This window comes from Hibiscus syriacus, unplaced genomic scaffold, assembly GCF_006381635.1.
Source record: "Hibiscus syriacus cultivar Baekdansim isolate YM2019G1 unplaced genomic scaffold, ASM638163v2 tig00113124_pilon, whole genome shotgun sequence".
In the NCBI taxonomy this organism is placed as follows: Eukaryota; Viridiplantae; Streptophyta; class Magnoliopsida; order Malvales; family Malvaceae; genus Hibiscus; species Hibiscus syriacus.
Window position 1 is genome coordinate 3,047,281 of NW_024063444.1, and position 15,269 is coordinate 3,062,549.

At 32.5% G+C, this 15,269-nt stretch overlaps 1 protein-coding gene across 1 annotated transcript; it reads left to right on the top strand.

Annotated features, from left to right (window-relative positions):
• Window positions 1–6,053: 6,053 nt before the first annotated feature.
• LOC120185769 (lipid phosphate phosphatase gamma-like) lies at window positions 6,054–6,587 on the top strand. The gene is made up of 2 exons (XM_039189894.1): window positions 6,054–6,059; window positions 6,132–6,587. Exons 1-2 carry the CDS (start codon window positions 6,054–6,056, stop codon window positions 6,585–6,587), a joined length of 462 nt encoding a protein of 153 aa, XP_039045825.1.
• The last annotated feature ends 8,682 nt before the right edge of the window (window positions 6,588–15,269 follow it).

Consider the following 15,269-nt stretch of genomic DNA (forward strand, 5'->3'; position numbering starts at 1 on the left):
AGTATCGATAAATTAATATAAGTATCGACACTTTTGTAATTTAAAAGAGAAGAAGTTATAGTGTCGATACTTTATACAAATGTATCGATCCATAAAAATATAACAGATAATAATATAACAAAACCGGTGTCATTATGATAAAACCGCTAAACCGCTACCGGATATATTGAAAGTGTCGATAAATTAATATAAGTATCGACACATTTGTAATTTAAAAGAGAATAAGTTATAGCGCCTAAAAAGTGTCGATACTCTATACAAATGTATCGATCCATAGCAATATAACAGGTAATAATATGATAAAACAGGTCTCGAAATGATAAAACCGGTAAAAAGCTACCGGATATATTGAAAGTGTCGATAAATTAATATAAGTATCGACACTTTTGATATTTAAAAGAGAAGTTATAGCGCCTAAAAAGTGTCGATACTTTATACAAATGTATCGATCCATATCAATATAACAGGTAATAATATGACAAAACATGTATCGAAATGATAAAACCGGTAAAAATATATCGGATATATTGAAAGTGTCGATAAATTAATATAAGTATCGACACTTTTGTAATTTAAAAGAGAAGAAGTTATAGCGCCTAAAAAGTGTCGATACTTTATACAAATGTATCGATCCATAGCAATATAACAGGTAATAATATGACAAAACAGGTCTCGGAATGATAAAACCGGTAAAAAGATACCGGATATATTGAAAGTGTCGATAAATTAATATAACTATAGACACTTTTGTAATTTAAAAGAGAAGAAGTTATAGCGCCTAAAAAGTGTCGATACTTTATACAAATGTATCGATCCATAGCAATATAACAGGTAATAATATGACAAAACATGTCTCGAAATGATAAAACCGGTAAAAAGTTATCGGATATATTGAAAGTGTCGATAAATTAATATAATTATCGACACTTTTTATATTTAAAAGAGAAGAAGTTATAGCGCATAAAAAGTGTCGATATTTTATACAAATGTATCGATCCATAGCAATATAACATGTAATAATATGACAAAACAGGTCTCGAAATGATAAAACCGGTAAAAAACTACCGGATATATTAAAAGTGTCGATAAATTAATATAAGTATCGATACTTTCGTAATTTAAAAGAGAAGAAATTATAAAGCCTAAAAAGTGTCGATACTTTATGAAAATGTATCGATCCATAACAATATAATAAGTAAAAATATAACAAAACCGGTATCAAAATGATAAAACCGGTAAAGCGCTACTGGTTATGTTGAAAGTATTGGTACTTTAATAAGTACGCGTAAAAAAGTATCGACACTTTAAAAGAAATAGGTAAATATCCTATCGAAAGTATCGACACTTCACATAAAAGTATCGACACTTAGGTAATTGTATCGATTAAATATAAATAACATATTCGGTGTAAATATAAAGGCATAGCTAAATTTCCTCTGAAAATAGATAGAGTTTTTGAAATCGAAGCGTAATTGTTGATGCATCTCAGAAGACATTTCTACGTTGAAGTTTGTTTGTTTGTTGTTGCATTTTAAATCGAAAGGTACGTTGTTGAAACCCTAGTTTTTTATTATTACAGTAATTAGGCGTTTTCTCGGTTGGCTTAACATTGTCTGCATCAGTATAATCCATGGCAAAAGTTTTGTTGTGCAATTTCAATGGTCCCAACAGGAGTTGATGGAGATGTATGTAAGTAAAGGTTCATTGAACAACATGTTTCAGTGGTGCTTTCAATAGGATGTGGTATTAGTAGTGGTAGTAGTTGAAGGGTGGATACAACATTAAATTTGCACGACATATTCAGGTATGTACAATAACTACAGAATTCAATAACTTTAAAGTAATAGGTAAAATTACAATGTAGGTGGTAAAATTAGACTATTTTAATGACAAATAATTATAATGTAATAGGTAAATTGACAATGTAACTAGTATACATATACCGTTTAATTATAAAACATGTTAACATAAAGTATCGACACTATTAGATTTTGTGTCAATACATTTATAACAAGTATCGATCCCAAAATCAAAGAGACCGATAATTATAATGTAATAGGTAAATTTCCAATGTAACCGGTAAAAATATACCGGGTTCATGAGAGAATGGGTCAACATAAAGTATCGACACTTTTTTAATTTGTGTCGATACGTTTTTCCAAAATGAATGGCAAACGAGGTGTACGCATAAAGTGTCGATACATTCGTAAAAAGTATTGATCCTCGAAACATCGAAATCGATAATTATTATATAACAGGTAAATTTACAATGTAACCGGTTAAAATATACCGGTTAATTAGCAAATAGGTCTACATTATATATCGATACTCTTTAAATATGTGTCGATATTTTTTTTCCAAAATAAAGCACAAACGAGTTGCACGCATAAAGTGTCGATACATTTAAAATTGTATCGATCCCGAAAACATCGAAACCGATATACATAATGTAATAGGTCAATTTATAATGTAACCGGTTTAAATTTACCGATTTTATGAGAAAATAGGTCAATATAAGCGCTACCTATTACATTATATAAGCGCTACCTAATTTGTTATTGTACTTGATAATATTTCCGGTTAAATGCCTATTTTATTATATAAGCGCTACCTATTACATTATATAAGCGCTACCTAATATGTTATTGTGCTTGATAATATTTCTAGTTAAATGATATAATATAACCGATCTAAATTTTAACTGGTCACGCCATTTTTTAACTGTACCCTCTCCCTCTGCAAAAGAGACAACGAAAATGATCTTGGCAGAGCCCCAACGGCCTCCATCGTGTACTCCCTCGTGCATGCACATTAAAGAAAGAAGCGATTTAAAAGGGTCAACAACACATAATAAGGGGAGGAAAAAATCAAAAAAGGGGGATTCGATCAAAAAAAGGGGGAGCATTCATCAACAAAAGAAACCAGAGAGAGCCATTTTAAGAGAAAAAAAAATGGGAGCTTGGAGAACAACCAAAAAAATCAAACAAAATACCCAGAGAGAGCAACAATTTGAAAAACGAAGGAGTCCATAGCCAAACCAGAGAGATTTCAGTCGAAATGAGCGGATCTCGCGACTAAGGAAAGAATGAAAAAGGGAAAAGAGAGAGAAGGGGGCTTATCTGATTCAACGGTCATCGGATAGTTGGAGAATCATCGGAAATCGAAGAAGTTGAGGGGGTTTTCTTAGATTCGCGGCGTTTGGGCCTTTTAATTTTTAGAGCAATCGGGCCCCAGATTTGTACTCGGGAGACGGAGAGGCTTCAAGCGGTGGTCATTTCCTTCCTGTCCGGCGTTGGCGAGCGGTGGTATATGTCGTCCAGCGGCGGTCTTCGCGGCGGAGACTCATTGGAGTCTGAAAAGTTAAAAACGCCGGTTTTATAAAATAGTCTTCAAATCTCTCTTTTTTTTGTGAAAAGCGGCGGGGGAGGTTGAAAATGATTTATAGGGTTATTGAACCCAAAAGCAAGCTTTTAAACAACCTGTTAAGCGGCGCCGTTTTGGGTGTCTGGGAGCCCATCTTCTTGAAAAAGTGATATCTGCGCGTATAGTCCTTGCAATGTTTGTAATCTTCTCAATTAGTCACTGAATTAAGTTCTTTATTTTAGATTTCGAGCTTTTTATTTACATTTCGTCTTGTTCTTTGTATTACGTTTTTATTTTATCGTTTCTCATCTTGAATGCCTATATCTTAAACAATTTATTTTTTGATCCTCTGTCTTTTCTATGTTTATTATTTTCCCTATTAGTTTCTGTTTTTATTAATTAGGTTACTACATTTTATAATTTGGTTGGTCATGTGTGTGTAGTTTTTATCTCTACTCTATCACAATGCATATTATCTTTTCTAGTTCGTAGTATTTTTCATGCTATTGTAACTTGATACACGCATGTGTTTGGTTTTTCATATAATAATTTTATTGTGTTTTGAGGTGGTATTTTAGCGTTGATTGGTTGGTCATATCATCCGCATATATGTGTGTGTACAAAAATATGTTTTGTTTACAACATATTTTATTAAACTCTACTGTAAATATTTTTCAACATTATTTCATGTGGATAATCTATGAAAAAGTCTCCAAAATATAATGAAAGCATGTTTCCGAGGATTATTCACACAAAAGGGTCACCTTTTATTCTATGTTTTAGATAATTAAGATAATAATCTTTATTCGGGGAATCTATGGAAAAGTCTCCCGAATACAAAGGACGTGTGTTTTTGATGATTATTCGTATAAGAGATCATAATTTAAATACTAATTTAAATTTACAATTCTCAAACATAAAAATGATGTATAATCAGTTAGGTATCAATTCTGGATGTTGTGGGGGTGTTCACCTTTCCCCACGCGTAATCGACTCCTAAACCCCATTTTAAAATGAATTTCTGATTCAACGCAGTCTGGTTTCTTTTTTTTTCCTTTAATTTAATTTTTCTAAAATTATTTTAAAGGGTAAATTTTTTAAGTATTCGACCTACTTAACTCAAATGCTGATGACAACTCCAAATTTGTTTTCTAAACCTAAGTTTTAAAATTAAACTGGTTCGATCCCATTCCAGCCTTAAAAAGCTTAAAGAATCCCGAAATGAGCATCCTTTCTCAACCATACTTGATATCTTATTCTCCTCTTGCACTAGGATGCTCACCACCCTCCTTTTATTTGAAATATGAAGCTTCAAAAAGAAAGAAGGATGAAGAAAAATAGGGAAAAATGAAGAATCGAGGGAGAAATAAAAGCTCCCAACTTTTACCCTAAACCCCACGTCCAAGCATGTGATAAAATTTCAAATAATCATCCTCATTTTCATAAATAGGATAGTTACACTTTTGGTTCTTTATCTTTTGCCACTAATGCAAAAATCCCTTTTTTATGACCAATCGAGCTCAATTTACATGCAATTAAACCCCCACTCAACCCAACGACTTCAATTACGAACTTCAAGTGATCCACATACCTCTCAAATTAACCCGAAACTACTAACACATAATTTGAGGTGTTATAAAAGTATTTAATAATTAATTTAATAATAAATATATTTAATTAATTAATATAAAAATATTTTTTTAAGTTAATATGTATAAAATATTATGAATTTAAGTATTTATACACTAAGGTATAAAATATAGGGTAAACTATACCAGTGATCAACTAACTATAGCCCTTTTTCATTTTAACCGCTATTTTTGAATTCTTGTCAAACAGGCCACACAACTATTTAAATGCATTCAATCAGACTATCTGTCGTTAAAATTTAATGGAAGTGTTGATGTGACATTTAATAAAATTGATATAATTACACATTTGGTCACTATTGCTTATATATTCTCTCAATTCGATCCTAATTTTAATAAATTAAAATAAATTTAATCTTTGAATCAGATCATGCAATGTGACACTTGTTGGGTTCTGGGGTCCAGCGATCACCCTTAGGGATTCTATCGTGTATGGGCGCGATATCGGTGCGAGACTGCCCAACCTGTCGAGGCCCACGTGTGCCTTGCGAAGCCCCTAGGCCCGCTCGCAGCACGCTATAGATGCGGGGCTCTACAATGCCGTGGTGAATTGTGGGGGTGCCCCACAAGAATCCACCTTGGCTTGAGAGAACCCAGTGATCACCCACTACAAAGATATGAGGTTAAAATGACCCACCTACTTATCACCAATTGGTTTTAAGAAGGAATGGTAACCATTCACTTCAGAACTCTGTGGTTAAGCATGCTTGGACTAGGGAAATCCAAGGATAGGTGACCCACTGGGAAGTTGTTCAGAAATGAATGACTCGATCCTAACAACACTAATACCAAATATCATGACATGTGTTGCCACTCGATTAGAGGATTTAATTTATTTTAATTTAATATATTTAATTTTCACCAATCAGAGGGTGACACATGTCACCCTCTAGTGGGAATAAAATTAAAAAATTGTCAAGGGGGATTGGGAGTCGAACCAAAAACCCTTAGGCCCTGTTTAGTTCATGGAATATTTCATTCATGGGAGTAATCTTTTTTTCCGGGTTAAAAATACCCACTTTTGGATGGTCACATTCCCAAATGAGGGTAAAAACTGAATAACAACAGTGGCATATTTTTCTTGTTTTACTGGGAATGTTAATCCCCCATCTCCCTTAGATATTTGTTTATTCTCGTCCCCGTTCTCTGAAATACCCTTCTCCCCGCTTGCTTCTGGCTGAAACAAAATCTTCTTCTTCTTCGATTTGGCGAGAGTTGTTGCGAGGAGCTGTCCATTACTGCTTTGGTTCCCGTTTTCATTTCCTAGCCTGGGTTTCTTTGGTTCCCGATTTCATTTCCCTCGGTGGCTTCGTTTCTCATTTCATTTTCCGTAGAGAGCTTCAAGTAATGTTCTTTGAACTAGGCCTAGTAATATCTCAGTTCATCAATGAACTCATCAAAAAATCTGTTCAACAAGCTCGGCCCGAAACATGTGCTCTTTTAGAAATATGTGATTCTCACAATTGGCCTTCGAGCCACTCCCAATACATGTTCTTTTTCACCGTTTACTTCACTCTCTTGACTTGCAAAGGGATTGGTGGGATTTGCAAAGCCATGGCGACCAAGAGTAGCTGATTCAATAGCAACACATTGGGTATGGAACAATTTTGTCATTCTTTTCAGTTTTATGTTCAAGCTCTTTATCTATATGTGGAATTTTCCTTGAATCTTTTAGGCATTCAATTATAATACGGATCAAACATTTTTTCTCTTTTGTACTAATAGATTACAGATGTTGGGGTTCGAATTTTGAATTCGTTAGATGTCACATTCTAAGGTTGTTTGCATGAAGTGCTATAGGATTCATGGATCAAGCACCTTTTATTTTTTTGGTACAAATAGATAAGGGAAGCATCATAGATATTGGTATTCGAATTTTGAACTTATTGAATGTAGTCTTAAGGGTAGTGGCATGAACTAATTGAGTTGTTAGTTGAAGTGATAATAGCCTCAACCCCCATAAGGATGAGGAAACAAGTTCCAATCCTTGGAAGTGCACTTGTTGGGAGTGCTTTACCTTCAAACACTCTCGGCCAGACTGGGATTAGTTTTCTACTTTCAAGTCCAATGTGGCTTGGGGACACCCTGAGTTAATACACACACAAAATATCGAAGTTAAATGTGCATTTTACAAGATTATGCATTTCTTTTTATCTTCCTTTTGATTTTCCACTCTATCGAATGTAAATTACATTTTCCTTTCAAATATTTTCCCTATTTCAACTTTTCATTTTATCATCATTTCCACTTTATGAAGCAAAAGCCTTAACGAATGATGATCCTTATTTTTGTTTGAATGGTAATCCAACGAATGTTCTTTGAAATTTGAACATGAGTACCAACCACCAAGTATTGGTCTTTTCATTAAAAGGGAGACCTTTTACTTCAAAATATCTTTGTTAGCTTTCAATTATTAGTGAATAATAAGTTTTGAAGGAGTCATATTAGTTTTTTTTACCATGCGGGATATTGTTTTTATCTAATCTGACTATGGTGCTTTTCGAATGAAGCTTTTACGTTGTCTTGTATGTTCAATATGGTATGATTAACTTTAGGAGTGTGATCGTTAGAACAACGGAGTAACGAGATGAATGTGGAATGATTAAATGTATTATGACTGGTTAAGGTTATCACGATTATGAAATAGAATAAATCCTGTAAATGGTTTCAGTCAGTTCGATAAATTGATTAGTATCACATAGGAAAGGTGGAAGCTTTTTATGTAGTTTGAGTTTATAGTAAAACACTGTAATTGGGAAAATGGACTTTGGTTCTGAATAGAGTTGATACTTCCATTGCATGAATCATGATCCTATGACACCTCTCTTCAATTGAGTAGTATGCAGTTTTTGTTATAACACCTTTGGAAGGTTTATGACATTAATCCTTGTTGTTTTTACGGAAGATCAGGTTAGAACAGTCCAAGTATTTTGAGTACAATGAAAATATTTTATTATGTTTTGGAGTTCCAATGTTGAATTAGAATATCTTGTTGTTCTTGATTCCTCTGTTATTTCCTTTTCTGGTTGAATGTCCGTGATGGTGCTCAGTGCACTTATTGCTCTTTAAGGTCCTGGACTCTTGCAAATCTATTTCTGAGGTTCCTTCAGTTCTAAGGTTTTGTCTATGTTTATTTTTAGAGTTCATATTTTATGCACTGATTGTAGGTATATACACTTTCAGTGTGTCAAATGATGTTATCTCATTAAAAGTTTTGAGAAACAGGTATAGATAATTTTATTTTCAAGGATGAATCATGATTTATTTCATTGACAGTGTTAAGATCTGTACACTGTATGTGGATTGAATGTAACTCATTTTCCAATAACCTTTGTTCAACCAAATTGATTTAACAAATTCATGAAGAAAACTTGATGCTTACGTTTTTGTCTTGAACCATGATGTGGATATCTTGTGTCATTTCACTGAAATAAACTCTATACAATAGTTTTCATTTAAAATTTTTTATTTTCAGTTTCAAGCTTTTGGTGATTGCATCATGTATATGTATTTTTGTTGCCTTTAAGTGCCTTCAAAAATACAGAAGATATCCATGTATGAGAAAGATGTTTTTAGTTCTTTACTGTGTGCCATTAGAATGTTGAATTTGGTCCTTTCTTACCTGCTTCCTCCTCTCTTCTACTATTGTTAACAATGACATTTGGGTTTTCCATAATCCAGACTCTGCGAACATCATTCTTGTTGGATATGACAAAGAGACAGGCCCATCTATGTACTATATGGACTACATTGCTACACATCATAAGGTTGATAAATGCATGATCAAGATCACATCAAGACTGGTCGTGGCTCCTCCAAACTTTGTCATCAAGATCGTCGACAAGGATGGAGCAAGAGAGTATGCCTGGTGTGAATCTGTTAAGGATAATGCCATTGCTTCAGCCTCAAGATATTTTCCGTGGGCTTGCTCTTCTGTTATGAACGTTTAATTTGCATGTATTGATAGGGGAAAAAACCTATTTACATATTGACTTGATTATGTTCTGAAGTGGAAAAAGATTTGGAAATTTGATGATACTTTTTATCATTGTTTGCAATGATCATTATGATGATTACACCATGCTAACTATCGATTCATTTCGAGTTCAAGAAATGATGTGCTCTCTCGATCTATGGATGAATATGATATGATTCTTTTTCTATTTGTTGCAGACATTCAGATTTGAACATTGTGCCAGTTCATAGGGACCTTAATTTTTTCCCCATATTTATGGCTTAATTGCGGCGGAAGAAGAAAATTAAGATAATATATTATCTAAGAATCATTTGAATTAAATTTTGATTTTTTTGGATAATTATTAAATTACACATTAATTTTGTTAAATGCGTAAGTAATACATAAATATTAATTATGTACCAAAACAAATACATAAATATTAATTTATAATTTTATATAATAATATATATAATTTTGATTTTTGTTTAATTGTATATATAAAATTTTAATTTAATTATACACATTTAAAATGTAAATGCATTCACTTATAATAAAGTCATCTTTCTACATTTTGGTAGGAGTCAAATAGTTCATCTATTAAAATGTTCATATGCTTATTTAGTTAAATGTTGATGTAAAATTTTAATATATTTTTAGATAAATTATATAAAATTTAATATTAATTAAAATTAAAATAATACATGATATATTTACTCTTTTATTCTACCAATTTATATATAATTTTTATAAAAAATTACATATAAATTTTATTAAAAGTATATATATTAAAAATAATAAAGTAATATATTCTCGATGAATTTTTATATAAATATTTAGAATTCCACTTGTTAAAAAATATAGATCAAGGACAATTTCGTTAATATACATTCTAGTAATATTTTATTCCTTCAACCAAACACTGTAATCTTACATTCCTGCCAAACAAACCAAACACAGTAATGTAATATTCCCAGTAATGTGTTAGGTAATGTTACATTCCGATAATTCTATTCCCGGAGATAATCTCACATTCCGTGAACCAAACGCACCCTTAAGGAAGAGAGGAAAAGCCCAACCACTAGGCCAAGTTCATTTTTTGGTTTAAATTAGACTACATATTATATACATCTTGTTTCCTAATATAATCTTAAATTCTTAACTATAAAAATATATATTTTATTATTTTTTTCTTAATTTATTGAATATATATTTTTGGTTTAAAGTAGGTCAAGTTTATTATTATTTTTATTTAAAATCACATCTTAATATTAAAAAAATATATTATTTTTTCTTAATTTATCGAATATATTTTATTCTTATCTTAACTAGAAGATATATTTTAATCTTATCTTAAACTTATAAATTATATTTTATTCTTATTTTAATTTAAGAAATATATTTTTATTTTTATCTTAATTATAAAAAATATTTTATCTTAATTTTCAAATATTATAAGAATAAAATTTAAATATTTAAGTTAAGATAAAAAATATTTAATATTATGAATTTAAGATTATACTAAGAAACAAGATATATACAATATGTAATCTATTTTAAATTAAAAAATGTACTTAGCCTATTGGTTGGGCTTCTCCTTTCTCCCCAAGGGTTACTAGTTCAAATCTCTTGTCCTCATTTACAATTCTTAATTTTTGACGATTTAATTTATTAAAAATAGGACCAGATTGAGAAAATATATAAGTAACAATGACCAAATGTGTAATTATATCAATTTTATTAAATGCCACGTCAGCACCTCCATTAAATGTTAACGGCAAGTTACCTGATTGAATGCATTTAAATAGTTGGGTGGTCTGATTGATAAAAATTCAAAAATAGTGGTCAAAATGAAAAGGGGCTATAGTGGGTTGTCGCTCGTATAGTTTATCCTAAAATATATATATATCATGTTATCTATTTTAATTTATTAAAAATAAGATGAAATTGAGAAAATATATAAAAAAATAGGGACCAAATATGTGATTATACCAAAATACTACGTTACATAATCCGTCAACTGTTAACGACAATTAACTCGTGATAATCACATCTTAATAAATAAAAAAAGGAAGTGATCATATATTAATTAAATAAAAACGAAAATGATCATATATTATATTTTTTTAAATCAGTGAAGAACAATAGACAAAACACAAGAATAAATGATGTAGCATGTAATGTAGTTAGTCCTAAAACTAATCGAAGATTCAATCTAATTTAAAGATTACACACTAAACCAAATAAAGGGAAAAAAAAGGTATTTTGAAATACCTCAATTTCATGTTATAGTTTTCTTTTCTTCCTTTTGGGAAAGCTTACCAAATGTCGAACCTTGTACAAAGTGAAACGTGACAAAAGCTCCTAACCATTTTGGACACATAACGTTATCTATACGTGAGAATGCTCCATTGGTTCGGTTATTGATTCGTATAAATTAATCAAATTTTTATTTTCAGTTATTAATCGAATAATACGAACTAAATTTTAATAGAAATTTGAAATTATTTTATCAACTAAAAACATCCAACTCAAATATAGAGGTACACTAACGACTTCTTTCCGAATCTTTAAAAAATTCTCATTATCACAACTTGGTAAATCAAGTCTTGGACGAAGACTACATGTTCACAAAAAAATAATAAAAAGACTAATTGCATCATAAATCCTTCGATTATGACTCTTATTCTAAATTAGCCTTTACATTTTTAAACATTCCAATTTCATCCCTAAACTATGACTACCATTCTCTATTAATCCTCAAACTTTTCAACATTTCATTTTCATCTACAAACTATTATCTTCATTCTAAATTGGTCCCCAAACTTTTTGAACGTTTCATTTCATCCCAAATTATTCGTGTATACTTATCACGTCCCTTGTTAATAAAATCTTTAGTCCAAGTTATATTATTATGTGTTTGAAAAAAAATAAAACTTAGATTAAATTATGGTTGAAATTGATTACGTATTTGGATGAATTTGTGGATGAAATTGGAAGATTCAAGAGTTTTGGATCAATTCAGAATGAGATCCATAGTTTGAGAGTGAAATTGGAATGTTCAAAAGTTTAAGGACTAATTTAGAACAAGAGTTGTAGTTCAATGATGAAATTAAAATGTTTAAAAGTTTAAGGACTAATTCAAAATGAGGATCATAATTTGGTGATATATGGTGCCATGAACTCTAATGAAAATGGTAATATAGATTTGTATTAGAACGTTTTTGACTTCTAACATCATTTCATACCAATATTATAATAATTTGCACGTGTTAAATTCTAGCTACTCAACGTGTTGTATAAATAGGAACCATATATTCCAGCAATTTGTGAATAAATAAAATCCTGATGTATACTGTTCCCATTATTGTATTCTGTTTGTTTTCTTGTTGAGGTTTTTCAACAAAAATCATTTTAAACATATTAATAATTTATATAAATTTTGATGAGTTTTCACAGAGAAATAAAGATTTAGTGATCGATTCTTGCTTGCCTTATGTTTCGGGACGGGAGAAGAGAACAAGACGATAAATCTCCACACGGTTGTTTATGGAAGAGATCAAACTCAAACACCCAATGACGTTCAACACAATGGCTATGGATTCCGAGCTTAAAAGGGCTGTAATGGTGGATCGTTGTTGAAAGTATTGTTAAAATGGTTTTCAAGTTTGGCAACAAACTTTTAAAAAATGATTTTCAAAATTTGGTAAATGTTTTTTTGAAAATGGTTTTCAAAGTTTGGTAAATGTTTCTTTGAAAAATAATTTTTTAAAGTTTGGTAGATGTTTGTTGAAAAATGATAATGGGATAATCACAATTAATCCCTAGGCTTTAGGGTATTTACAAGATTAAGTCCTTAAGTTTCAACTATAAATACCCTAGCTCATTTAGCTTCAAAACCATCCCAAATCCCAAAAATCATTTATTTCTCCCAATACTAGAGAGCTTTATTGTGAGTAGTGAGTGTTTTGTAAACACCTATAAATTTTCTCTCTTAGTAAAAGATCTGCAGCAGTCTGGAGACGTAAGCAAAATTGGCTGAACTCCGTTATCAATTTCGGGTATTATTTTTCCGCTTTTATTTCGCATTCTCACTAATCTGGTTATAGGAAAATTGCTTGTACTCGGTTTATTTCCCAACAACTGGTATCAGAGCTTTTGATTGTGAATTTTGTCAATATTTTGCGAGGTTACTATTCATTACTATTCACGTGAATAGTGAATTTCATGAATAGTAAAAATTTTGTCGGCGATACGAGCTTGTCGGCAGAGGTATTCTAATACACGGTGGTTCGCAAGAATTGTCAGAAACGATCCAAACGAAACCATATTCAAGTGAGAGCGATGGCTGCAGACGAAGGGAAGATGAAAATTGGAAAGTTCGATGGTGCGGACTTTGGCTTTTGGAAGATGCAGATCGAAGATTTTTTGTACCAGAAAAATCTATATCAACCTCTCTCAGGAAAGCAACTAGAGGGCATGAAGAATGAAGACTGGGCTCTTCTCGACAGACAAGCCCTCGAAGTTATCCGACTGACGTTATCCCGTAATGTTGCTTTCAACATAGCAAAGGAAAAGACCACAGCAGGTCTTATGGCGGCTCTCTCCAATATGTATGAAAAGCAATCAGCTTCAAACAAAGTGCACTTGATGAGGCGATTATTCAATTTGCGGATGATGGAAGGGGCATCGATGGCACAACACCTAAATGAACTCAACACAATCACAACCCAGTTGAGTTTAGTGAAAATTGAATTCAATGATGAAGTTCGAGCTTTAATTCTCTTATCATCTCTACCAGACAGTTGGAATGCTACTGTTACAACAGTTAGCAGCTCGTCGAGAAATAATAAATTGAAATTCGACGATGTTTGGGATCTGGTACTGAGCGAAGAAATTCGACGGAGAGAATCGGGTGAAGCATCAACCTCCCTAGCCTTGCACACGGAGTCCAGAGGGAGAACTTCATAAAAAAATTCAAATCGTGGCAGATCAAAATCCAGAAGGGGCAAATCAAGAAAAGGAAAAAAAGATTTTACCTGTTATAATTGTGGCAAGAAGGGTCACTTTAAAAGAGATTGTCGAGCACTGAAGAAAGATACCGGTGCACAGGAATCTGCCAACATGACAGAGGAGACAGGTGATGCCATGATTCTAAGCGTCTACACTCCGATTGAATCATTGATCTTGGATTCAGGGGTATCTTTCCACTCCACCCCATGCCGAGAAATCATGGAGAACTATGTCAGTGGTGATTTTGGGAAGGTTCATCTAGCTGATGATGAAACCTTGAAGATCGTCGGAAAAGGAGACATCCGATTAAAGTTGCCAAACCAGACCACCTGGACGCTGAAAGGAGTGAGACATATTCCTAGCCTCAAAAGAAATCTGATTTCTGTTGGACAACTTGATGAAGAAGGATATAGCACAACCTTTTCAGACTGTGAATGGAAGATTACCAAAGGAGCACTCTTCATTACTCGTGGTAAGAAAACTGGTACTCTCTATGTAACCTCAAATTTAGAGAATATCATTGCAGCCACAGATGCTGATGGAAAATCAAACCTATGGCACCAAAGGCTTGGTCACATGAGCGAGAAAGGGATGAAGACACTTTTGTCAAAAGGGAAGCTGCCGGATCTAAAGAATGTAGATGTCGGACTATGCGAGGATTGCATCTTTGGCAAACAAAATAAAGTCAGCTTTGCAAAGATTGGTAAGACACCCAAGGCTGAAAAGTTAGAGTTGGTTCATACTGATGTATGGGGATCATCTCCAGTTCCATCTCTTGCAGGCTCATTATATTATGTCACCTTCATCGATGATTCTATATGGAAGGTGTGGGTTTATTTTCTGAAAAAGAAATCAGAAGTCTTTGATACCTTCAGAAAATGGAAGGCCATGGTGGAAAATGAGACTGGTTTGAAAGTCAAGCGGTTGAGGTCTGACAATGGAGGAGAGTACAAAAATAGAAGTTTCAGAGATTTCTGCGCAAACAATGGGATCAAGATGGAGACAACAGTTCCCATGACACCGCAGCATAATGGCGTAGCAGAGCGCATGAACAGAACTCCGAATGAACGTGCCAGAAGCATGAGGATACATGCCGGATTGCCTAAATTTCTATGGGCTGAAGCTATCAACACTGCAGTTTACTTGATCAACTGTGGGCCCTCAGTTCCTTTGGATGGCAGAATACCAGAGGAAGTTTGGAGCAAGAAAGAAATAAACCTTTCACACTTAAGAGTGTTTGGTTGTATTTCTTATGTACACATAGACTCTACTGAAAGAAGTAAACTTGA